General features: G+C 37.6%; 1 protein-coding gene and 1 pseudogene across 1 annotated transcript in view; both read right to left on the minus strand.

Annotated features, from left to right (window-relative positions):
• LOC101042863 (contactin-associated protein-like 3) overlaps positions 1–27,028 on the minus strand; it is a 229,892-nt gene that overhangs the window by 183,653 nt on the left and 19,211 nt on the right. The window contains 1 exon segment of the mRNA XM_039475023.2: positions 22,390–22,500. Within this exon segment, the coding sequence (XP_039330957.1) occupies positions 22,390–22,500 (111 nt within the window).
• On the minus strand, positions 8,615–11,394 carry LOC104653424 (bromodomain-containing protein 7 pseudogene; annotated as a pseudogene).

Raw genomic sequence — 27,028 nt, forward strand, 5'->3', positions numbered from 1 at the left:
ATGCATTATTTCAAGTTCAGCTGGAACTTTTACCAAAATAGACCATTAAACAAGTTTTAACAAAGTTAACATGATTTAAATCATGTAACGTATATCTCGGTGATATACAATAGATTAAAATAAAAAAAACCAACAATAGCAACTTCTCTGAAAAATCCAGAAATGTTAGGAAGCTAATAACACATACTTCATAATCAATGAATCAAAGAAGAAACTAAAAGGGAAATTAGCAAGTACTTCACACTCAATGAAAATGAAAATACAATTTATCAAAATCTATGGAATGGAACTTCAGGCTTCTGGCCCAGAAAGCAGAAAGCTATAAGCAGCCTCATTTCCACCCTTAAAACAAACTTCAAGTTCATGATATTTTACAAATTGAATGGAGAGTTGAGCTTGCAGAACAACCACTTGGCCTAAAATCTAAAGAGATAATGAATCTTGCAGGGAGAGATGTGAGCAGGAGTTCATCTTAGATAGATGAAACCAGAGGTCAGCAAGAAAAGTTCAGCTGGAATAGTTAAAACAAAATGGTGGAACAGTGAGAAATCTTTTATCACCCCAGAAGTTGGGGGAGTGTTCCCTCTTCAGGCTCTTGCTCCACTGGCCATTGGCAGAAACTCACGTGCACTCCACTGAGAACTCCAGTTGGCCTCACAGAAAATGTCAGAAAGGGCCCTAATGGTTAAATGACTCAGCCTATAATTGGGTAGGTGTAGTTCTATTCATCTTGGTAACTAACTGCATAATTCAATAAAACCATCAGTGTGCATTTTTCATACATCCAATAAATTATTTGATAAAATATACAAACTCAAAATATCACTTGAGCAGGCAAAGAAGTCCTTCTCTTCATTTGGTGAGTGAAAACAACCAGGCAAAAGTGATATACAAACAGGGCCTATGAGGAGAGAGTTGGAAAGGAGTCAGAGCACCCAGAGGTTGACTGCACCCCTCTCGTTGTATTCTATTTCCCACAAATAGTGAGTTTACTTTCTTCAGGTAGTGACTAAACACAAGTACTTTTCTTTCTTATTAAAAGTCAGTTGATATCATGCAAGGAAACACAAGGGTGAAATTCTGAAAAGTGACTATTTTAGTGAACACCAAATTATCCATCTGTATGTGACTGATTGCTCATTCAACCAAAATCTCCTAGCCCAGCCCCTGAAAAAAGAGTTGGTAATATTTACATTTTTCCAAAGGATATTTGTAGTTAAACTAATGATAATTTATGAATTGCTGTGAAAGCCCTGTATAAAAAGAGACATGCATTTATTATTACATGTAATATAATAGTATCAAAATATAATGCAAAAGTAATGTCCTCTAAACATTACAATAATGTTTAAGTTGCTAATGACAAAGAAATATTTTTTAGAGGTAAGTGCACATCAAGAAAAATGTGGCGGATTAGAATTCTGCTGAAGTTTGTCCCACTGAATTCTTTGGAAAAATATGACAACCTAAAAACATCTAGTTGGCAAAAATTAATGTGAAAGAAAATAGGTAAATCTCCTATTTACCTATTTTCCTACAGAATTTCTGGAATGCCTCCCTTAACACTGACTTTAATAACTAAGGTAGGAGAGCCGGTTATAGGACCTACTATTGTTATTTTATCATTTTCATCATTGGCCATAGTCCTTTTGAATCAGCTTTGAAACACAAATTAAACTTCCAGTCAGAAATTAAATGTTATTTAAGAAAAAAATTACTTTGAAATATAGCTTCACATGACTTGGTAAAGATAGTACAGAGACGTGACGTGTACACTTTCCCTAGCTTCTACCAATGATTACATCTTATAAAATTACAGTACAATATCAAAACCAGGAAACAATGTGTCTATCTAGTTGTATGACATGTGTAGGGTACAAAACTCCCACCACAATCAAGAAAGAGAACTACTTCACTACCACAACAATCCTCTTCATCGCTAACATTTATAGTTATACATAGCAAAACATTAATTTGTTTTCTATTTCTATAATTTTCTCAAGTACTCAGGTTCCTAGATGATCTGTCTTCCCTACATTTTTTCATTCTTATGTTTGTTTTATATATAAAGTGCCTTTTAAAATATACTTATCAGGAAGAATAATATATAAGACATGTATTTCATCTTCCCAGAGCAGAAGTTGATAATATGATGGTGAATACAGTGTCCCTTCATTCTTGAGTGATTCCAGTTGCCTCTGGTAAACAGGAAGTTTCCTACTCAACCTCATCCTTCTTGCCAAAAGTTGCATGACAGTTGAGCTGCCACATGTATCACTGGATTTTTTTGAACAGGAAAAAAGTGAAAGGACAAAATTTTTAGAAGGAAGAATGCAATTTTAAGGAAGTAACATGAAAATTCTAGAAAGGAGTGGGATGGCATTCTACCTTAAGAATAATTTATAACATTAAGGAACAACTAAGTACTTAAAGAAATCATGGCATATCAGTAGATTCTTTAATTTTACTACTAAATAACAACCAGTTCAATGAGTATGCCACATTCAGTAGCTGATGGACATTTGAGTTGTTTCTAGTTTTTGTCTACTGTATTAGTCCATTTTCATGCTGCTGATAAAGACATACCTGAGTCTGGATAATTCATAAAGAAAAAAAGGTTTAATGGACTCACAGTTCCACGTGGCTAAGGAAGCCTCACAATCATGGCAGAAGGTGAAAAGCATATCTTACATGGCAGCAAACAAGAGAGAATGATAATCAAGCAAAAGCGGTTTCCCCTTATAAAACGATCAGAACTTGTGAGACTGATTCTCTACCACAAGAACAGTATAGGGCCTCAAACTCCTGACCTCAGGTGATCCGTCTACCTTACCCTCCCAAAGTGCTGGGATTACAGGCGTGAGCCACTGTACTCGCTGCTATGAACATTTAAGTCTTAGAGTGGGAATATATTTTTTGGAGTCGAATTGCTGGGTTATACGGTAAGTATAAGCTCTTACTTTTTAAGAAACTGCCAAACTGTTCTCCAAGGTGGTGGTACCATTTACATTCTTACCAACAAAGTATGACAATTAAGACAATTCTGGTTTCTTCCAATCCATAAACATAGTGTGTCTCTCAATTTATTTGGGTCTTCTTTATTCTCTAATAGCTATGTTTTATAGTGTTCCATGAACAGGTCCTGCACACCTTTTGTAAGATCTACACATAAGTATTTTATTTTTTAATGCTATTGTGCATGAAATTGTTTTGTTAATTTGATAATCAGATGGTTACTAATACATAAAAATAGAATTGATTTTTGTATATTCATCTTGTATCTTGTTAACCTGCTAAAATTCATTTATTAATTGGTGTTTTTTAGATTTCTAGATTTCTTAGAAGATCTCTATATAGGATCATGTTATTCATACATAATAATGTATAAAGAGTCCACTTGAAGCAGCTTGCACTCCTACATGTTTTGTTTGGTGTGCTAAGACTACAAAGCCCTAAAAGCCCTAAAAGCTCTTTTATGGACTTTTTTTTTTTTTGTGGCTGTTTATGCAGCTGGCAACCTTGAGAGGTGAAGTTACCATTTTCTTCCACACGAAGACCTTCTTTCTCACTTACTACTTGCTATAACTGCAGTAGATTCCCCAAGCTCATTATTTCTCAGCTGCAATACAAGTCTGCTATGAGTGTAATATGCATGTGTGCCCTATTGCATTGCCCCTGTGGGCTTCAGGGGCGAAGGAAACAGATACAAATATGCTGAAACTCATGTTGTTTGTGGTGCCAGGAATACTAGAGTACACAGGTGTTGTCAACCTTTAATTTTAGCCATCCTAGAGAACATATTATTTCTCTATGATATTAACTTAAATTTCCCCAATGGTTAATGATTTTAACACGAAATGCTGACCAGGAGAAGAAGCAACTGGAATTAACATGCATTGACAATGGGAGTATAACATATTCAAGGGCTTTTGAAAATAGTTTGAGTTCCTTAAGAGATTCACATACTGAAACTCCACTTCCAAAAGAAATATAAAAGAATGTTTGCAGAAATGTATTCATAATAGATCCATACTGGAAACAAGCCATAAGTGTTCATTTTAAAAAGACTGGATAAACACACAGCACAATTGAAATCTACTCAGCAATAGAAGGGAATGTGCTACAAACACATGCAACAACATGGATGAAACTCAGAAGCCTTATGCTCCCTAAAGGAGCTGGGTGCAAAAGCTTCTGCATGATTCTGGTACTGTGTGACTCCATTTATTTGAATCTCAAAAGCACAAGCCAACCTAAATAATACAAAAGAAATTAGAACAGTGATGGGTGGAAGGTGTGTAGATAATGGATAAAAAGTATTAACAAATGACAAAGGGGTGATGAATGATCTGTAACTTGATCTGGGCTCTGGTAATACAGGCATATACATCTATAAATATTAACCAGACCACACACTTTGTATATATGCATTTGATTGTATTTTAAGTTATGCCTCAATTACAAAAATTTAAAAAATAATTTTTAAAGTGATCCGAAAGAATCAAACCAGCCAAATATTTCTTGTTCTCATGTCTAATCTATATTAATATCCTTAAGAATATTTTGTTTGGATGCCACTTCCCGTCATAGTACTAACAACCTATTTTACACAAACTTTAATTAAATAAAATTACATATGCTGCTGAAGCATACTATGTGCAGAAGTAAATAAGATTAATTTCTTTAAAATCTATATATCTCCTCAACCAAAATGCATTTTGCTGTAGTTAGGTTTACGCTATTTTGTTTGGCCTATAGTCAGCTGAATCATTCAACATTTGTAACATATTCACATTGTCACATGCTACAAATCTGAAAAAAAAAAAGGCATAAAAAGAGAATGCCATCGGACTTACTAGTTCTAAGAACTATTAAGAGGCACAAATAAAAAATTTAGTCAGCAACATCCTCAGGCAAAACATTTTCCACTGTATTCTACTTTTCAGGCCCTTTGGCATACCTAACATCTAGGCATATTGGGAAGCTTAGTGTAGCTTCTGACCTACAAACTAAGGAGAGGAATATGCAAGAATTTTGATTTTATGAAAAATGGGGGCCAGGCAGGGTGGCTCATGCCTGTAATCCCAGCACTTCAAGAGGCCAGCGCGGGTGGATCCCCTGAGGCCAGGAGTTGGAGACAAGCCTGGTCATCATGGTGAAACCCCATCTCTACTAAAAGATGCAAAAATGATCTGGGGATGGTGGTGAGTGCTTGTAATCCCAGCTATTTGAGACAACGGTAATCCCAGCTACTTGGGGAAAGGGAAAGGGAAAAAGGGAGAAAAGGGAAGGGGAAGAGGAAAGGGAAGGGAATGAAGGGAAAGGGAAGGGAAGGAGAAAAGAAAAATGTGGGGGAATTTAACTCAGTTATTTTAAATATTTGCTACATTTACATTATTCTGTCAGAGATTGATAATCTTTATATTTTTAAATTATTGCATACACTTTTACCAATTTCTTTTCTCTAGATTCCTCATACAAAACAATGAAATCTCACATGCTGTTCTGTTCTGGGATACTGCATTGTACAGTAGTGGAAATTTCAAACAGTTAAAGATCACATGCTATAACAAACCATTTACAGGTCATTTCTTCAATGTAAGAATTTTGCTTTTATTTAGTAATATGATTTTAATCTGTGGTGCTAAGTTTTCACTAGGAGTTATACTTTCTAACGTGGGAAATAAATATCTTGATATTCAAAGGCCCTTACAAATATCCTGAGCTATTCATATTTTATTAAAAATATTCAGTAAATATTTTCTCTGCTGCTTCATCACCGAACGTAGTCAGTGTGCCAAGAAACCACGGTCATTTGAATAGTGGAGAAATACAAGAAGTGGAGGGAAAAGATCCAGTGTATCTCCATTTGCTCTGTGTTTGCAGTTTATCGCAGAGGTTTCTAAATTAACCTTTTCTATGAAATTCATCCCCACGCACCGACATTAATTTCCATTCAAACCCATGGGTCCGCTCCCTGGTTGTACTCTGCACATCAGAGTTCATGGTTTTCAATATATAAAGAAAGCTCTTCTGAATGATTAATAAACTGAGGCTTTTGGCTGAGAATGAGAGTTAATGTAAGCACTTTCTGAAAACAGAAAAACAGGACAAAATACATACATGCTTTGGCCTAGCCAGTTTCAAATTGCTGCTGGCAATATTATCCATTTCATCTCTATTCCTGCACTTCTATTTCACATTAACAAAGGAGAATATGTAGTTATTAAAATGGAGAGTTGTCTCACATAAAATACTACTGAGCCAATCCAATGAATGTTTGCAATTAAAGGTATAATAATCATAAAAAGAAGAAAACCTGATAAGCAAAAGAATGATCAAGTACTAGCACGAGTTACGAAGTGTTTTATTTTTCAAGCTTTTGTTTAAGTAACTTTGGATCACATCGTTTTCTTAAGGAGACACTTAAGAAAATGACAAATGAAGTTCTACTTTGTCTTTTCTTGTATCAAATGCCCCATCATATTTTAGAAACACTGGTTTTGTAGAAAAATTTAGCAATGTGCAATTCTAGGAAATATCAATGTAAACTTAATGACAACAAAGTCAGGTTTAATAGTCAAACCCAAATTTCAAGAACTTCACATTTTATATAATGGCAACAATTTTCCTGCAGCTGAATATACACACACTATCTGACTATACCTATATGTCAGTATACACATACATGTACTGACATCTATATCAACTGTATTTATGTCTATGACTATATAGTCAGTATATACTGATGTATAAATATATAGTCAGTATATACTGACATATACATACATATATTACTGACATATATATGTGTGTGTGTATATACACACACTGACCATATATGTATATACTAACATGGATGCATGTATATATATATATACACACACCAACACACTAACCATATATATATATATATATATATATATATATATATATATTCCACACCCCCACACACTGACCATATATATGTATTCCACACCCACGCATACTGACTATATATCTATCTATATTCAGTTTCAGGAAAATTGGTGCGATTATGTAAAATATAAAGTTCTTGAAATTTTGATTCGACTATTAAATACACACACTCTCTCTCTCACTATATATATAGTATATATTTGGTACATAGTACATACACATATATACACATATACACACATATACAAATGTGTGTGTTTTGTGTGTATTTATGTACACTTATTGAACACATTAACATCTATCAGTTTGCAAACTTATATACACAGAATTAAGCATATACCTGTAATTAACCTTTTCATTCTTTCTTGTTTCTTTGCATAAAGAAGTAAGAGAGTTGTTTGGATATTGAGTGGAAGAGGATACATATATAATTAGAAATTTACAGAGGAAACATGAAAATATTTCAACTATTTCTCCATTTTTGACAGATAACGTTTTCCAGAATCATGACTTTTGATTTTTGTTGTGTTATAATTACTCACTCTTTACAGTATCTATTTACTTCCTTGAGGGCTATGGAAGGAAGATTGAGAAAGACCGTGGTGAAAGGCCAGCAGTGCTGTGGAGACCCTGGGAGCTGGGACCTTCTTCTTTGGCTCCAGGTCATTCTGTGGTCTCCCCACCTTCCTCCTGCTTCCCTAGGCTTTCCTCACAACACTTCACAGACTTCTGTCCGCTTCTTCTTGTAACATCTTTTCTAAAATACATTTTACAATAATTTCTCTACATTTCTTAAGTGTCTGAAACACAGTGTGACAATGTCATATATATTAATACTTTAAACCATAACATTCCTCATTCTGGTTTAGGAAAAATTACAAATCAGTTTAAAACTATTTTGGCAAGCAATCTAAATTGACTACAGAATATCTTCTTATTTCTTTCCTGTAACAGGAAAGAGGTGGTGACGAGATGGTACACAGGGCATTGCTAATTCTTACAAAAACATCTGGAAACTTAGCAACTTTGAGCATCATAAAAAATAAATAGGAGGGTACATGGAAGAAAAACCATGTTCTCTAAAACCCCATAAAGCTGTTTTCTAAATATAATGAAACTTAAAATTTTTGAAAAAAAAATGTTAATTCTATGATATTAAAAATCTGACCTTTTTTTGGTTTATTTTCCTTTTTAATTTTTAATTTTTGTGAGTATATAGTGGGTATATATATTTATGGAATACATGATAGATTTTGATGCAGGCATGCAATATATAATAATCATATCATGGAGACTGGGGTATCTGATTTAAGCAGCTTTTATACTAGATAACACTTAAAAATGTTTAAAGGTAAAATAATGGCATAAAAAGAATTAGCACAGTCACAATCATCATCATCATCCTCATTTTACACTTTTTCAATTTGAACAAAAGGGAGATTGTTATATCTACTAATACAAAAATCAAATGGGATTATGAGAATGGTCCAGTGTCAGCTAGTTATAAATAGAAAATACACATATAATCCTATTGGAAGGAATAATCCCAAATGGTGATGTTTTAAAACACATTATGTATAAAATGAGGCATAAAAGTGAACTTTAATTTTCAGTGAAGTATGAATAAAATAGTGAAGAGCTCTCCAGGTTGACAATTACAGGAATAATTCTAAAACCACTCATCAGCTGATTGGGACTCCTTATGAAATTAATTAAAATGCACCAAAAGCCATATTGCATTTCTAATACACAAGGTAAAACGGGTACAGACATTTCATAATAAGATTTTTGATCCTATTTTTATGTTTTTTTAAATTGAATAATTGTGACAGAGAATTAGAAATGCATTAATCTTATTCTTAGAGGTTTCTCTGTCGAGTCTTTTTTTTTTTCCCACTGTTCCTAAGTTTAACTAAAAACACAATTTACAAATATTTACTATCTTCTGAAAAGTGTTTCTAAGTTAAGAATGAAAATGTATGGGCCGGGCACAATGGCTCATGCCTGTAATCCCAGCACTTTGGGAGGACAAGGTGGGTGGATCACCTGAGGACAGGAGTTTGAGACCAGCCTGACCAACATGGTGAAACCCTGTCTCTCCTAAAAATGCAAAAATTAGTCAGGCGTGGTGGTGCACGCCTGTAATCCCAGCTACTTGGGAGGCTGAGGCAGGAGAATCGTCTGAATCCCAGAGGCAGAGGTTGCAGTGAGCTGAGATTTTGCACTCTAGCCTGGGAAATAAGAGCGAAACTCCGTCTGGGGTAGAGGGGTGGGTAAAAAAAAAAAAGAATGAAAAAGTATGCACATAATATATAACCAAATACCAGGCAGCCTCAACTCCCACTAGGACCATACTTAGCAACATCTATCTTTTTAGGTTCCTGAATATCTTCTATCAAATCCACAAAGTTGAATTCCATGATGGGGGAAGGAGTGGAACACCCTATTGCTTTTCGAACTCTATAGGTGCTTACAATATCACCTGAAGTGACTTCCTGTGCAAATACTTTAAGATAATTGGTCACTTGTTCAGTGAGATGCATTTCTCTGTATGAGGGACCCAAGAGACAGATCATGCTGAGAGAGGGTCTGGTGCTCAAACATTCATTTTGGGCTTCCTGGAGCTGCCTGGGCAATCTGGTGGTCTCATCAAGTTTCTACTGGAATACTTCAGCTTCTTCGGGGTCAAAAACTTCAATTGGTAAGCCAAAGTATGGTACTGCTTCCACTGCTATGAGCCTGTCTTGAGTATTGGAGTCGAAATGCCCTGTTGGCTCTTTTTCGGTAATTTCCACTTCTTTTGCTGTGTCAAGTGCCCTAGTATGGCCTTCATCTTCAGGCGATGACATCTCCAATTCTGGTAGGGTCCTGGAATGCCCTCCTTTTGTTAAAACATTCAGTAAACTAACTATCTGCCATAACATATGGATAATCTGGCGTGTGGCCAAAAATTCATGGATGCCGAAATCACTTGGAAGATCAGAGTCTTCCCCGTAGGTTGAATAGATTAAATCAGAATCATCCTAGCTGATATTTGCAAAAGTGGAGTCATATGTGGTGCATTAAGAACTGTAGGGCACATAATTCAAATATAACACTGGAGTGACTTTCTTCCTTTTATCCTCTTTGGACCCCTGCAAAGTATCCACCATAGACTGAAGTCTCCCAGTTGTCATTCCCAGGCTCACAGGGCGGTAGCCTGGCTCTCCTACAATGCGATCCACAGGATGGAGAAGTCTCAACGTCATCGTTCCATCGGGTTTTCTTCTTTCAACTTCGTACTGACTGTTCACAGCCCACCTGATCAGCATTCCTCCAGATTCCTTCACAATGTGGTCAAGCTGCTCCTGCTAAGTTATTGCTCTTATTTTCAAGCGTACCTTTGTCTTTCTTTTTATTTTATTTGCTGGGATTCTTGAAGACTTGGCTTCAAGAGTGCTTGGCCATCTTCAGATTCCTCTCTCTCTCTCTCTCTCTCTCTCTCTCTCTCTCTCTCTCTCTCTCACACACACACACACACACACACACACACACACACACACTCGGCCAGCAGCCTCTGTCCTCCCCACCCTGTGAGGTGTCTGTTCTATCTTTCTGCTTTCGAGTTTTCTGCAAGTCAGGCATGAAGTCTGTGCTCTGCTTCAGGCTCTGAATTCTTTCCTGGCTAAGAATTTTCATCCCTGAGTGCAAACAGCTTCTTTGCAGCTTTATAATAAATGGTCTCAGGTTTGCTGTAAATCATGGCATTAGCACACATACACATTCGTTTGAAGTTACCCATTAGTTCTTCTATGGACTGGTAGTCATTGTTCTTGATCTTTTCTTGCATGGTACTAAAATCCACTGGGTGTTTAATGATCATGGAGTAGCCAGGAGCAATAAAATCAGCCACAAGAAATTAAAAGAAAGCACTTGGATCTTTTCTCTGCAATTGTCTCAACAGCTGATCCGAAGCTTCTTAAGGGGGTGTCTGTTCTATTTCTTGTTTGGCTAAAGAGCCTGTGAGAGGCTTCCTGGGGGCAAGTCTAATCTCACAGGGGCGTGACACCTGAGGTCTTTTCCTGCCTCATTCTCTACACGGTCTCAATCTCGCTTCTTTTTATCTTCCGTAACTCTTCTGCGTTTTGTCCCCTTTTCTTCCCCTGGAAACTGCTTCTCTCCTATCTTTCTCTTTTTCTGCTTTCTGTCCTTGTGTTTGTCATGATCGTTTTTGTCTTCAAAGAGGCTGGAGCCGTGCCCCAAGCTGCCCAAGGGGAGTTCAGTGACTTTGTTTCCTCCTACTTTGCAGACCAACTTAAAGGGTTTCTCTACATACTCCTGGTAGAGGTGTTTGTCTGACTTGTGCTTCTTGCCCACATCTGACCTGGCCCCGGTGCGTGGCCCCTGAGCCAGGCCCAGGCCCAAGCCATTCAGCTCCGATTCCAGTTTGGGCCCCGGGAGTGGAGGGTGGTAGTGCAGCCCCCTCCCGTCGAGTTTGTTTTTAAGTTGTCAGTGGCATACAACTGGCAGTGTGGTGGCCAATTTAAATGGAACCATAGGGGATTCAGACCATGTAAACTACTTAAACATCACTGTGTAAACTACTTAAACGCCCCCCTCCCCACCAAACTGTGGGCTACCATAACGTAATTCAACAAGCTCTTTCAGAGTTTTGACAATTTCTTTGGTTAACAACTAATATGACTTGGCATTATTTCATGTTTTATTCTGAATTATTCTACTATAGAAGCTTACATTTAATACCATCTCATATTATTTAATGTTTACTTTTTCAAGGCTCTGAGCTAGATGTTGTGAAACAATATGCTTCACTGCCACTTTTATTCCCACTGTTAATACTACTAATTGTTGGGCATGGTAACTCACAACTGTGATCCCAGAACTTTGGGAGGCTGAGGTGGGCAGATCACAAGGTCAGGAGTTCGAGACCAGCCTGACCAACATCGTGAAACCCCGTCTCTACTAAAGATACAAAAAATTAGCCAGCCATGGAGGCACACACCTGTAATCCCAGCTGCTTGGGAGGCTGAGACAGGAAAATCACTTGAACCCAGGAGGCAGGGGTTGCAGTGAGCAGAGATCATGCCACTGCATTCCAGCCTAAGCGAGAGGGCAAGACTCCGTCTCAACAAAAAGCACTCCTAATTATAAGTTCTACTTCAGCAGAACTCAGCAGATTTTAGCTACTTTGGATCAGATCACAAACTAATTTTTTAATTATGGTAATACACATCACCTGAAATTTACCATTTGAACCGTTTTTATATGTAAAAATTCAGTAGCATTAAGTACATTCGTGTTGTGCGAGCATCACTACCATCCATCCCTAGAGCTTTTTCATCTTCCCAAACAAAAACTCTGAACCCACTGAACAACATCCCCATTACCAGCCCCTGGCAACCACTACTCTATTTCTTGTCTCTATCAATTTTACCACTCTAGGTACCTCAGATACATGGAATAATGTAACATTTGTCCTTTTGTGTCTGGCTTATTGCACGTAGCATAATGTCTTGAAAGTTCATCTGTGTTATAGTACGGACCAGAATTTTCTTCCTACTCGACATTAGGTTTCTCCATTTATCCATCAATGGACATTTGGGTTGTTTCTCTTTTGGTTCCTGTAGATACACCTGCTCTGAATATCGGTGTAACATAACCTATTTTATGTGTTTTAATTCATTTAATCTTCCCAACTATTTTTGTGAAAAAAATACTATTTCGTGATAGATACTTTACTAATCCTATTTTATAACCGAGGAAACAAAAACTCAGGGAGCTACAAGGAATTTCTCCAAAGTCACGTCGCTAGTAAGGAATAGTAGAACCTCAATGATTCCAAGCTTATTCCTAAGCACTAAGGATAAGATAGCACCCTTCCTTCACGGAAGTTAGAACTGCACCAAGTGTAAGAAAAGTATACAAACACCTACTACACACTGACGTGTGATAAATGCTACGAGAGTGTTTTGAGGTAAAGTGCTAGACAGATTTAGTGTGCAGGGCTCAGCAAACTAGGGCCGGCAGCCCAAATCTAGATTACAACCTGCTTTTATACAGCCAGAATGGCTTTACATATGTAAAATGTTGTGTTTAGAAAAAAAAAGTGTGTGTGTGGGGGGGTGGCTGGGCATGGTGGCACAGGCCTGTAATCCTGACATTTTGGGATACTGAGACGGATGGATTGCTTGAGCTCAGGAATTCAAGACCGGCCTAAGCAACCTAATGAGACTCCGTCTCTACAAAAAAATATGAAACTTTGCTGGGCATTATGGCGTGTGACTATAGTCCCAGCTACTCCGGTGGCTGAGGTGGGAGGATCACCTGAGCACAGGGAGGCTGAGGCTACACTGAGCTGTGAACTTGCCACTGCGCTCCAAACCTGGGCAACGGAGCAAGACTGTGTTTCAAAAAAAAAAAAAAAACAGAGAGAGAGAGAGAAAGTGGGAAAAGAAAAATAAGGAAAGAAGGAGGAAGGGAAGGAGAAAGGGAAGACAGAGAAAGAAAAAAGAAGAAAAAGAAATGTAACAGATACCTTACATGGTCCACAAAACCAAAATCATTTTCCATCTGTCTCTTTACAGAAAAAGTTTGCTAACTCCCGAGTTTAAATTTTATTTCTAATTGATGAATAATAATAGTATATTTTATGGGGTGCAATGTGAGGTTTGGAAACATGAATAAACTGTAAAATGATCAAATCAGATTAATTAGCATATCAGTCACTTCAAACATATATCATTTTTAATGGTAAAAATAAAATCCCCTCATATATTTTGAAACAGACAACACTTATTATTAACTATATTCACTATGCTGTGCAAAAGAACACCAGAAATTATTCTTTCTATCTACCCAAAACTATGTACCTACTGACAACATCTCCCCATTCCCTATCCACCCTCTCCTCCAGCCTCTGGTAACCACCATTCTACCTCTACTTCTGTGGGTTCACTTTCTTTAAATTCCACATGTAAGTGAAACTATATGGTATTTGTCTCTCTGTCCCTGGTTTATTTCACTTAACATAATGTTCTCCAGGTTCATCCACATTATCACAAGTTTCAGTGTTTCCTGTATCATGGGGTTTTAATCCACATCTTTGATGTACTTGGATCTAGTAAGTACAAGTGTGGGGAAAATGTAAAATTCTTTTGGTGCAAGCATTCTGCATCATGTTTCAGACTTTTTAAGAAAAATTTAAGCTATCCTCAACAACACCACATTTTTGAGCCTACAGAAGATACTGACTGTAACCCTCACAAAAGCCACTTGAGCCAATCCATCAGAAACATTCTGCAGGTATAAATTTTTAAATCACAAACTCACGAGGCAAAGTGTAACGTCATTTCTCCATAACTCAGAAAGCTTTCTACTAGGAGCTTGACTTCTGGCTAACACAGAGACTGAAAGTAGTCACATCATGTGTCTCCGTCCAGTTAAGGAATAAGCCTGTCGGTTCATCTCTGCATTGGTCACAGCCCCTTGAAAATTCCTTCAGGGGTTCTTTTACTTTCTCTTCATCACCAAAGTTAACTCTGGGCTCTTCTGGCTTTGCCAGTTGCCTTGGTAAAGCTGGGAGGGAAGTACGTTCAGGCCCCAAGCAGCAGTCAGCACCACACTGTCCTCTGGGACGGCGACCTGCGGCTGATTGAACCAGGTCCTCCCACCCCAGGCTGGGACAGCGCTCTCCACAACTTTTTGATGCTCCTTTCTCCTCCCTCTGCCAGACCTCAGGCAGGAACATGGCCTTGCTTGCCTGCCTTTGATACCTCAAGGTGTCCTTGGATAACTGGGGCTGTCCTCACGGGCCCCCAGAGCTGCTGCAGGGTGTCCAGTCCTGTCACTCCATGTGCCACACCACCATCAGGACACTGTGCAGGCTGCTCTTGGAGACTGGTGGCCTCCTTTCCACTACACACTTGAGAGTGCAGCACACTCAAGATCCCTGAGCTTCAGTGAAGGCTGCCATAAGCCACCTGCAGGGCTCCGCTTGAGAGCAGAGTTTCAGGGCAGTCCCCACCTCCCTACACATCCTAACGTGCAGTCCTGCTGAGGGTTCCCAGTCTGTGGGATAGCAGAAAAAAATTGAAACACCTTTAGCCTGCTCAATTCTCTTTCAAATATTTTCTACTTCAGATCCAAGCGATCCTTTCGGACTTGGGAAGTGAAGACACTGACGCCTGGGTTCACAGGATCTGCAGTGATGATCTCCTTTTCTCTGCACAGGAGATTCAAGACAATCGGAGTTAGGAGTGAAGACTGAAGTCTGAGGCACTGGAGAAAATTTCAATGAGCTTGGAATCCAGGGTCATTTGTGTTAACTGTACACGTCACCCCACACAGAAACGGTCTCCATAGGAATTATCCATGTCGTGAAGAAAGTTTTTATTTCTATTTTAAACCTCATATTCCTCCAGCCCTTAGTATAAAACTTTCCATCATACGTTTCTGCCTGACTTGCACCAGGACTCACAGAATGATTCATCCTAACATGAAAAAGTATTTTCATCAGCTTCAAAGATTTTCAGGAATTTCTAGATCAAAGAATTGTTAAAAGAATTTTTCCAAAAGCTCATTCTACTTGCCCCTCCAAGCAAAATATTCACTTTGTGATGGATTTTACACATTCCTAGGCCATAACAGAGGCATGAAACTTTTCTTTCTTTCTCTCTTTCTCTCTTTGTAAATAAGACAGATTCTGATGTTGCCCAGGCTGGTCTCGAACTCCTGGGTTCAAAGTGATCCACCCGCCTCAGCCTCCCAAAGTGCCAGGATTATAGGCTTGAGCCACCCCACCCAGTCCCACACCAAAGTTTTCGATATTAGATGTGTTACCTTCAAAGATGGCTCTGTGGATCCATTATCTGCTTCTCTTTCATTCATAAAATTCACCAAGTTCACATTGGAAAACATTATTCTATGGTTATTACAGAAAATACTGGATTCCCCATTTTGTTTGAAAACAAACGAAATCACGCTCTCATCTGCTGCAAGTGCACAGCAGACAGTGGGAAACGGGATGAGTGGGTCCAAGAAAGTTCCACTTTTCAAACATTCATCCCACACCACCTGCTTAGCTGCCTGGGTAAAAGCCCCACCCAGAGAGGCTTTTATCCTAGGTTAATAAAGATGCTTTTTATATTCGTATTTGAGCTGTGATTGCTAGTCATGTTTTCTATTCTAGATTGTGACATTTGTACTTTTGTTATTCTCTTTGTTTCTATACCTCAAAGAACCATTTAGAGTCACTGATTCATTTCCATAAAGCAGGAACTTTCTGAAATTTATTAAAAACCACTAAGTACAAATATAAAAAAAAAATACACTTCAAAAACATAAAAATACATTCACTGAGACACCTTACATCCTCTTAATTATTAGCTGAATTGTAATTGATCTTACATTTTGATTTTGTGACATACATATTTCCTTTACTCCAAAATTAAATATACCACCTTCTTACTTATGGCGAGGGGCATTAGGTGGCTTGTGAATTTGAGAACTGCTCTATGCAGAGGGTTACTGTCTGAGATTCATCAATTGAGCATGTGACAAGAACAGAATAGTGCTTTAAAGAAGATTAATTGAGGACTTTGCAAAGCATTTACTTAATTAGGGAAAGCTTCAAAAGTTGAAGATCAATCATGGGGCTTTCAAAATAATCCAAGTGAGACATGAAGAGACCGAATTAAGGGGGAGCACCATGGAAATGACGCAGAAGGATCGTAAGCCTGAACTGTTTCAGGGACAACACACAGAATTGGAGAAAGGAGGGAGTGGTGACTACAAGATATTTTCCCACAAATCATCAAACATTCATACATATTTTGTATTCATACATTGTAGTCTTCATGGAGTAAGGTGCTAATGTAACAAATTGATTCTTGGATTTTATAAAAGCAACTTTTGACCATTTTTTCTGTGTGTGTGTGTGTGTGTGTGTGTGTGTGTGTGTGTGCATGTAGCAAACTTACTTCCTCAGAGAAGCAGAAATTATTTGCCTTACTGACACTGGAATCTATCCTCTGTAGGTTTATTCCATCAAAAAGATAACTGAGTCTTTGGCCCTACAATATTTATATACTTTGCAGGGAAAAAAAAAAGCCACCAAATATGTGTTCTGTACTTACTGAAAAATCACCAACTATGGTTTTATATTTACTGAATACAAGCAAATTAATGAAACATTTTCAGGACAACCAGGTATGGATTGCTATTTTTTCTGTTGAGTTGAGATAAGTATTTGTGCTAGTAATTTTAAAAAGCATGTATCCACTCCTAGGAGGCTGTGTGCTGTGCTACAAGAGAAGCTGATGCCTCTGCTTCCCCTATAAAAGTAGCTGATGCCTCTGCTTCCCCATCTTTGTTCCATGGAGCCACATAGGCAGCCCGATAACTGGGCAAATGCTTACCTGGCCAGATCCAAAGGGCTGGTGCACCCAGAGTCATGGCTAGGTTGTGTGCAGCACAAATTCCTACCTCTAGTTTCCCTGTATTCCTCTTTCCTAAGAAATCAGTACCTGAGCTTTTTCAAAATAACTGGAGAAGAAACGAGGCAGAAAGTGTCTTTTTAAACACAATTCTCATTCACTCAGAAAACTGAGAGAAAAGTTCTAGGTGATAATTGATGTCAACCTGTAAAATTTTTCAACAGCTTCAGTGCCTATTTTCTCTGCAACATTATCATCAACTCACAAACAAATATCTCAAGTAGGCAGCATAACGGCCTCATTAGGGCAGTTTCACAGCGACCCAAACCAGCAACAATGGCATGCTTCTGTCATGCATCTTCCTAGAAAGTCCTAAAATTCTGCAGGAAAACCTCTTGGAAAGAAAGTGTCAAATGTTGATGAGGTCCGCCCATATAGTTAAATCTCTTCAGGTGAGAACTATAAACATGAGACACTTCTTCGGTTTTATCTATTCTGTAAGCTTCCCATTTGCTGAAATATTCTTCACAGTAATATTCGTGTTCACCGCATTGCTTCCAAGTATTTAAAACCCCCAAAGCAGTATGCAATCCATGTGTTTTATGCCATTTCAACAGAAATGTCTAAAGCAATATTTACCTTTGCTGCTTATGGATCCCCAAATAAGACAGCTTGCTTCTTTAGTTGAATGTCCCCTGAAAAACTTCTCGAACCCTCCTTGGGTCTAACGCATGGTTAGTTATTATTATATATTCATTTTGCTGCTTTAACAAGGAGCAATTGTAGAGGTGTCAAGCCACAAATAACAATGCTGTCTAACTTCATTAGACCATGAAAACACATGGGTTATCCTTGGAAACAAGCATATATATATTTTTTAATTTGTTGCAGTAGCATCTTGAATTATATGTATCACAAGAGAATATAAAATCTTTTTCATGTTTTTCACACATCGTCATGACTTCTCATTGTTTTCCATTCTTTTAATTTTACGCTAAGAGGTATAGCCCCTGGGTGGCCCAAAAGTCTGGTGAAACGAGTGTGATCTGAGATGTAAGACTGGACATCTACGGACCTTGGGCATCAGTGCTACAGAGCATGATAGGCGTGTGCGGGCCATAACGATGTTGACATTAATATGCTATTAATTCCTCCATGACTCTGGTAGATCATCTCCATCTTTTCTAGGTTTTGCATTTCCAAATTCTTTCCCCTTCTGTCTTACTAATTCTCCTTAATACCCTGCATTCCTTTAGCCTGAGGTGGAAAATTTATAAGTAGGGATGGAAATCCTAAAAATAACTAAATGGCACAATGCACTAAGGCAGTCTAGCTTGGCTCAGTAGACATGTTTACAGCTGCAGAGCCTTATGTATCCTCTCTTTAGACCAAAGAGTTTACCTTACACTCATCCTGTGTTGGTCTGTGAGTGGCCAAGACACCATTCAATGAGCAACCGGCAAACACTCCCTTATGCCAGAATGCTTATTTATGGGGATATTAAAAACACTAGGTCTGTTATAATTCTACTTGGAAACTTCAGATGTCTTTTCTTCTAACTTTGGAATTTGAATAAGATGGAAGAAGCACTTTGCGCATAATTGTTGTTTTAAAACTAAAGGCAATTCCAACACAGAAGAAGCCTCTTTGGGACAACATTAGCCAGCTTAGAGATGAAGACAACAGGGTCTTAGCTGTCAGTGAGATATCCCTCTTTGACCTTGGGAAATTCTGAAGGAATTTCTCATTTCAAAAGGAGAATAAATACTCTTGGGTAAAAGGAGGGAGAAAAAATTCTTCAGGTCACCTTCCATTTTTTCCTTATAAACAAATTACAATCAGTTGACCTCGGCCTAGCATTTTGATTAAAAATAATTCAAGACAGGACTGAAAGAAAACACCAAGAAGAGTGTTTGATCCTAATCTTAGAAAGGCATATTCATATGACAACCAGCATAAGAAGCAAGGAATTTGAATTACAGAAAAATAAACTTTAAACTGAAACTGCTAATATAATATATGCAGAGGAGACACAGGGCAGCAAATGCTCAAATAAATGTGTGTCTTTAGCCAGCATGTCAAGGATACCCAAAACGGCTGGTTTTTCATCTCAAACGGTCACAGAATAATAACTTGACATTGTTTAAAATAAGAGATTAGATTTTCACAAATTCATTTGACACAGGCATAGCTATAAGCCCATGAGAAGACAGGCCTAAGGAAAAAGGTAAAATGAATTCACCTGTGTCTGTATTTGTCAACTAAACAAAGCGTTGGTTAATTTATTGTAAAGTATAATAAACCAGTGACAATCATTGCATGATTAACTTGCCTCTGAAAGCCAATTATTGATCATGGAGAAAACCAAGTTCTACATTTGTGTGTATACGTCATATAAAGATTTTATTTCCTAATATAGATCATTCATTATTTATTTCAAAATGTTAAGAATTTACTATGTGCTAATATATCATTTGAATTCTTGTATTTTAAATATTTTAAACTACATGTTAATTTTCTGAAATTTTCAATTAGTGTCCCGAGTTACAGAAAAAGGAATTAACAAACATATGTTAAAATAATTAAATGGTTTCAATGGCATCTCTGAATTTCTTTGATACTATTATCAAAATGTTTTCTTCAATTCTGCTGAAAATCTTGTTTTACGCCCTAAGTCTTTGTCAGCTTATTTCAGTCTTATTTTTACATATAACATACCACAGAGTTCTTCTTAGCTTCAAGTGATGCAATGTGAAAGGTGTAGAAATGCAAACACTGACCCTTAGCATCTTAACTTTACAACAGGTCAATTTATCCTGAAATTAGCCAACATCATGTTAGAGGCTACACTGAAATTCTAACTATGAATACGTAGAAAGCAAAACATATTTAATTAATTATAATCCAATCTGTCCAATATTCATGATAATGTATTTTTACAAGTTGAAAGTAATTCTGGATTATGTGTCATAACTTATGAAACCTTTGGTGGAAAACTTGAGTCTTCTCCCATTAAAGGGACTTAATTAAGTAAGTTGCTTATAAAAGTTCATTAACTTGTTTTGGCCCATGGGTTCATCATTTAGTGACATGGAAGAACTAGTTTACTTGTGGTATCCAAGAGGCATGAAGAAAGACACCTCCAAAAAGTCCATTTTGACCCCTTACCCTGGGCCAGACAGGATGGCATAGCTACCTCTTCCCTGATGCCATAGCTACCTTCTTCCCCTCTCACCCCTCAGGCTAAGGCATGAGTAAGTATCGCAGCTGTTTCCATGGTGTCTTCCTATCACATGGGTACAAAGCACTGAGCTGCACAACTGGAAAACTACTTGTTTTCTGCCTGCTAATTTTTAGCTCCAAGATCTTTATACTCCACTGGAGAAAGGCTTTAATGTCTGAGTCAAGGGGTCACTTATTCGTTAGTTTAATTATTTATGATGAGAACATTTGCTCAGTCACTCTTCCATAGACCATCTGAATCTAATAAACGATATTAAAACACTAGAGATAATCTACAGCCTTCAATAAATCACCCCCAATTTGGAACTCCTTTGATGAATATTGCAGGCTACCAAGTGGGAGAAGAAAAAAGTCAAAACCAATTTAAAAAAGCAACAATGAGTTTGTAATAAACTAGGTAGCTAACTAAAGTAATAAAATAGGCCTGTTTTTCTAACTTCATTAACATGAAAATAAATTTTATTAAGATTAATATCATGCTTTTTTTGCACAATGAGTTACAGGAACATGAACTAAAAATAAAATGATCCCTATGATAAAGAGCCCTCATAGTCACGTACTTTAGTACAAAATATGATTTGACATCAAGAAGAGCTATGGCTTGAGATTACCCTTGTTTTCCTTTATCTCCTGTGTCCAGGCTTAATCACTGTTTCAATGATAATGACCATCCCCTTAGGTTCTGCAGAAATAGAATCTAAAGTAAAAAAACAGAGCCCAAATCTCTGCAACAAATGAAATAACAGACTTAACTAAGCAAAATGAAAAATGTTAAGTTGCTCATCTTTGATAACTATACTACCTATAGCAAATGTCAGAACATATTTATTTGGGCCAATGTGCAATGTATTAAATGTGCTCAAATACAAAGAACACCAAGAAATGCAACAGGGAGTTAAAAACAAAAAAACAAAAAACAGGACAATAAGAAAATAAGAAAGTGTAATTACGTAAAATACAGCTTACACTTACGAATCTTTTTAATATATGCCTACAAATACATTTTGTTAACAGTGTAAATTTAATTTCCTCTGAGAATTCATTCAAAGAAGTTCTACCTGAGTTTGTGTTCAGAAAATGCCAGAATGATCCATGTCATGATGTATTTGGTGTTTAAAGTTCCCTGTAATTCACACAGCAAGAGAACATTCAATTTTCTACACTTCTGCTTAAGCATACGTAAAAGAAACACACTCCTCATGAGATATGTTTACAAATATAAATGGAATAGTCACAGAGGAGCATGAATAAACCATTACATGCTTATTTCTCTACAGTGGATGCTAAAGACAGAATCGAGTCAGCCATAATAAGAAATAAACTAAGAGCTGTAGTTAAAACATAATAAAAAATTTTTAAATGCTTCTTTACTTTGCCAATTTTCTCATCCAAATAGGGATAATTAAATAATCTAGGACAACAAAATGTATACTGTGGCAGAAAAAAAAAAAAAGAATCCAATGTTAAAAACAAGGACATGGCAGAATCTAAGGCCTACAATAAGTAATACTCAGGTATGGCAAGGGGTCTACAAAGAGTTCAAACACTGTCAAAGTTAGGTGTGACTCATTCAAGGCACACACAGATTGTACCAAGGAAGACCCAGAAGGACCAGGGAGCCGAAGTGACCAATTTATTCCTGTCAAATACATTCTTGGAGTTTCAAATATGAACAAATATGCTTATTCAGAATTTTATTTCCTTCTGCAAAGCATAAATCAATTATAATTATATTGTTAAATGAAAATTCAATGAGAGTTACCAAGGAGCAATACAAGGAAAAAGGCAGACTCACCATCTCTTCGATTAAGCCTCGAAAACCCAGGGCCGTGGCTGCTGGACAGCTCTGAGGAGCTGCTGAAGGATGACCGAGGCAAGGCAGAGGCCAGAGGGGCGTCACAGTCACCTGCCGGGAAAAATACTCTGATACAGTGAACACGCAGATTACAGCTTGGGAGAAATAACGGCCCAAAAAATATATATGAATATATTCTAGGAGGTATGGCAATCACACTTCTAAAATTCTTTTAATTTTTAAAATTTACATTGCAGTATAATTTATACAGAGTAGAATTCCAGGGAATTTATTTAATTTTTTTAAGTGTACAACTCTATTCGTTTTGACAAATGCATACAGTCATGTAACATGCAACCTCCACCATAATGAAGACAAAAAACCGATCCACTGGCCCTCAAAGTTCTCTAATGTCCCACATCTTCTCAATTCTGCAAGTTGTCCTGGAGCACCACCCATCCAATGCGACTTTAAACTCAATTTGATGCTTAGATTCTTTAGATACACACACACAGAGGTAGTGTGAGTTCTGTGCCCAAACCTTGATGATGGCTAGAAATTCTTATGGTGCTCCTGCAAGATCCTGTGGGGGATGAGACGGGTGAGGAGCACCAGGTGTTCAGGTCAGAGTTACCTGCCTGAAGCCAGGACCCATGAAAGGCAATACCTGTAGTGACTGAACTGGAAAAATCCCTCTGCAGAGGGAATCACTGGGGGATACTTGCAGGAGATAAAGGCTCCTCCTTTTTGCCTGGTATCTTGAGCATTGCAGAGACTTGCCGTGTCTTTCCACGGACCCCTGTATGTCACCCTCATCTCAGGGTGACTCTCTATTGCTTGAGCTCTGGTCTAAAAGAATTGCTGGGGGTTAAGCAGTGTTTGACCCAGATCACCTTATTTGTCATCAGACCATGAGGACCCTCAGGCCCCTCCTGCTCCTGGTGTTCCCCACCGTCAAATGTGAGGAGCCCCTGGGACCATTCCCACCTTGGGTAGCTCTTTTCCCATGTGTAGCCATGTGTAACAGAAGCAACCCAAAGGTCACTTCTGTGTCCTGCACTCCAATCATTGTACTTTCAAGCACGCCACATATTTTCTCATAAAAAGAGTACCTCTTCTAGCATGGTTATTGATCTAATAATGTTAGACATAAATTTTCTGTCACATATTAGGATATTTCTGTGAAACAGGAATGCTATACCTTAAATACATCATTAGATGATTCTGAACTGCTTATTTTGTATACACTGTTTTTCTTTGTGAGCAACTTAAGTCACAGAAAGAAGGCAAAGAGAATTAGCTAGATTGCTATGACTTAACAAAAGTGTCAACTACGTGCAGTGAGATAGATATAAGAGGTTGTCCAAGGTGTCTCCTGATTTGTTTGGTTGAGTACATGGTAGTGGAGCAACAGAAAGAAGATTAAGTGCACATAAGTTGCCTGAGTGAGTATCATTTCATAAAGAAATACTGGAATTACATCTGCTTTTCTAAAAGCATGTGTTGTCATTAAGACAGAGTCACGTCTTTAAAACATAACAAAAGAAAAACTCAGTAACCCATTGTGAAGCATCTATTCTACAATAGGGAGAAGAGTGTTTCATTGCTTGGTACAACATTCAAACTGTTTGATACAGGAACATTTTTCTATCTATTTCCTCTAAGTGACAATGTTACATTTACATAGGTGAATCAGACACTGGGACTTGTGATTTTTTACAAATGAAAAGCAGCGTAATCTGGCAAAGAAATTGCATTTAACACCTTTAGCATGAAGAGCACCCAATATTTTCACACAGCAAGAAGCCAATCAAATGTGCAGAGCTGTTAAGAAATGTTTGTTTTCTCTACGGTTTCCTTAAACGTTTCTCTCAATGTTTATGTCACAAGAGAGGCTTTCTTGATTTCCGCAGCACACGTGTTCTCTGGATAACACTGTGCAGTCAGGGTTCTCAGCCTTCAGCAAACATGCTACATGTGGGCTAAGAAAAATGGATAAAAACTAATCCAACTGGCTAAGAACTTTACATATAATTTTCTAAAAAGGCATTTTAAAACTGTGAAGAAACTAAGATACAAGAAGGTAACTAAAGCTCTACTAGATCTACAGACAAATCCCACATGGCTCTGAGTGGTCACAGCAGGATCAAAGAAGGAAGACCCTCTGTCAGGGAATAGTGCCTCCTAAGCCCGTCTGCCTGATGTTATTTTCTCTTGGCTTCTCTGGGAAAGAATAAAACAAATCCAGGGCCATCTAAAGAAACATTGACTTTTTTGGGGATGAAATCTATTCCTACATCATAAAAGCATGACAGTTGTTCTCATGATGCCTCTGTCCTGCAGTATCATGCAATACGTAAAACAGCACTGGGCATTTCACGTGTCCGTCGGATTCCCAGCTGACACGTCTAACTCTCTCTGTGGAATCATGAGCTCTTGAAGGCACAATCAAAGTCTTTCCCAACTTTGTGTACTCTATACCTAGCACAGAATCTGAAAGACAGCACGTGCTCAATAAACTTCAACTTAATATTTATTAAATATGTAAAAGATAATTATTAACCGATAAATTTAATTAAACAATCTTCCTAAGTTATCAGAGTACATTTTATTAAAGTTCAAACACAAGGGGCTTAGAGATATCACAGATTCACGTCTCTAATAAAAATAATAACCAGATCTCAAAAGAATGTGGCAAACAGGTGTAATAGATAATACTGTAATAGATAATACTGTTATTCTTTCCATTGATGTCTCTCTAATTAATTTTCCAATTGTGGGTTTCACCAGTTTCAGATGATTTCCAATAGGATTAAGGTCTAAAAATAAACCCGTAAAGACAGCCGGAAACAAAATCATTGAAATTTTCAATTTTGCTTTTGGAAAATTCAAGAGTCAATAGCATGTGTTTGCCAAAGAGGCACCTTGCAACAAAGAAAATTTCTGGCACAGACTTGAATAAATCTTGCCCTTTATAAAGGCAATAAATTTTACAAAATACAGAAACTATCTGGTACCTAAGTTTACTCATTGTTTTTTCCCTATCATTTTGAATTATGTGAACACTTTCTTCCTAGAAAGAATTGTACACTACTGAGATTCAGAGGGGAAAACACAGTGGGCATCCCACAAGTGTTACAGGGGCTGGATCTCCCTCTTTCCAGCTTATTCGGAAATCTGGTTAAGATTCACTATATTTCCCTGTGCTTGGTTCATTATAGTGGGTTGCAGGGTCTTAATGTCCTATTACGAACATTTATTATTTCATATTTATTCTCACCATCTAAAGGCAGAGATTCACTGCTACATAGGTGTATTTTATATTATTGTTCTCCTAGAAGATCATGGTTGAAAATGATAAAAAATGTTTTATTCAGGGTTATTTTATATTTGTTCAAAAATCGTGGACTTCTTTAAAAATCACATGTGCTAAACTGGGTAACAGCTGGATTCATACTAAAACTTGCAGGTTTGAAGAAGAGAAGCATTTGTAAAATGCAGAGAATAAACACAGTACCGGGTGGTGAATTAGCTGAAGGCTCAACAATGGTTTAGAAAGAAGTAGAGATAAACCCATAGGAGATCCTACCTGCCACCCTCCAAGCAGCTACTCCAAGTGACAACCTTGAAGATGCAAGCTAGACCAGCGGGTCTCGGGCTCACTGCACTTCCCTAGGCTTGTTGATTTGGTCTCAGTGATTAGTTCTGCCTAGGGTTCTCCCTCCCCACTCTATGGTCTTGATTTGTTCCCCATCACTCTGAGCTTCCCACCTCTCCTTGACAAGTGTTCCCAGCATGCATTGTGATTCCCAGCAGGGAATCACAGGAAGCCAGAAGAAATTAAGAATGGAATTCCCCGTAGAGCCTCTGCAGTGAGTGTGGCCTATCGTAAGCAGCATGCCTCTCTGAAGGGCTTGGGTCAGAAACCATTTCTTAGTATTATGTTCATGAAAGACAGCAGAAGATTAAAATTAGCCTGTGGGCTTCCTGTATACAAATCAACACTGCATTCATAGATCTGCTAGTTTAAGACAATTTTTACCACATGAATATAAAAAATGATTAAAAATTAATTTGAGGAATTGCCCTTACCTTCCTCAGGCAGAGATGATACACTTTTCAAAACAGCATTTCATTTGAGTACATTAATCCTTGCACTTATTTAATAAAAGTGTGTTGAGCACCTACCATGTGCAAAGCATTGTGGGACATAAAGAGAGACATGGTTCCAGATTCAAGAAGTCCACAGTCTAACATGGGAGAGAGAAGTGTAACTATCTGTTATGGGAAATAAACAGAAGAGCAAAACATTTAGATGCTGATGTTTATTCCCAAACATAAGGAAGCATCATAATTGCTTAGGAACAAAACCAGCCTCTGAAAGAGAAAACACTACTGGGGGAAAGATGTGTATAAAAGTGCTTCTGAAAAAGATAAACATAAACCATGCATTTTCAAACAGCAATTCATTGCTTTGGGATCTGATAAGAATGAAAAAAAAAAAAAAAAAAGGATACATAGACGATACATGGACAGATTTTGGCCCTATCTGCAGAGGAAATGGGAAAAGCCGAAAGGAAAGGCAACAACTGGGAATCTTTACATTTAAATGAGGATACCTTCTGGCATCTCCGGATAA

Source organism: Saimiri boliviensis, chromosome 2, assembly GCF_048565385.1.
Source record: "Saimiri boliviensis isolate mSaiBol1 chromosome 2, mSaiBol1.pri, whole genome shotgun sequence".
In the NCBI taxonomy this organism is placed as follows: domain Eukaryota; kingdom Metazoa; phylum Chordata; class Mammalia; order Primates; family Cebidae; genus Saimiri; species Saimiri boliviensis.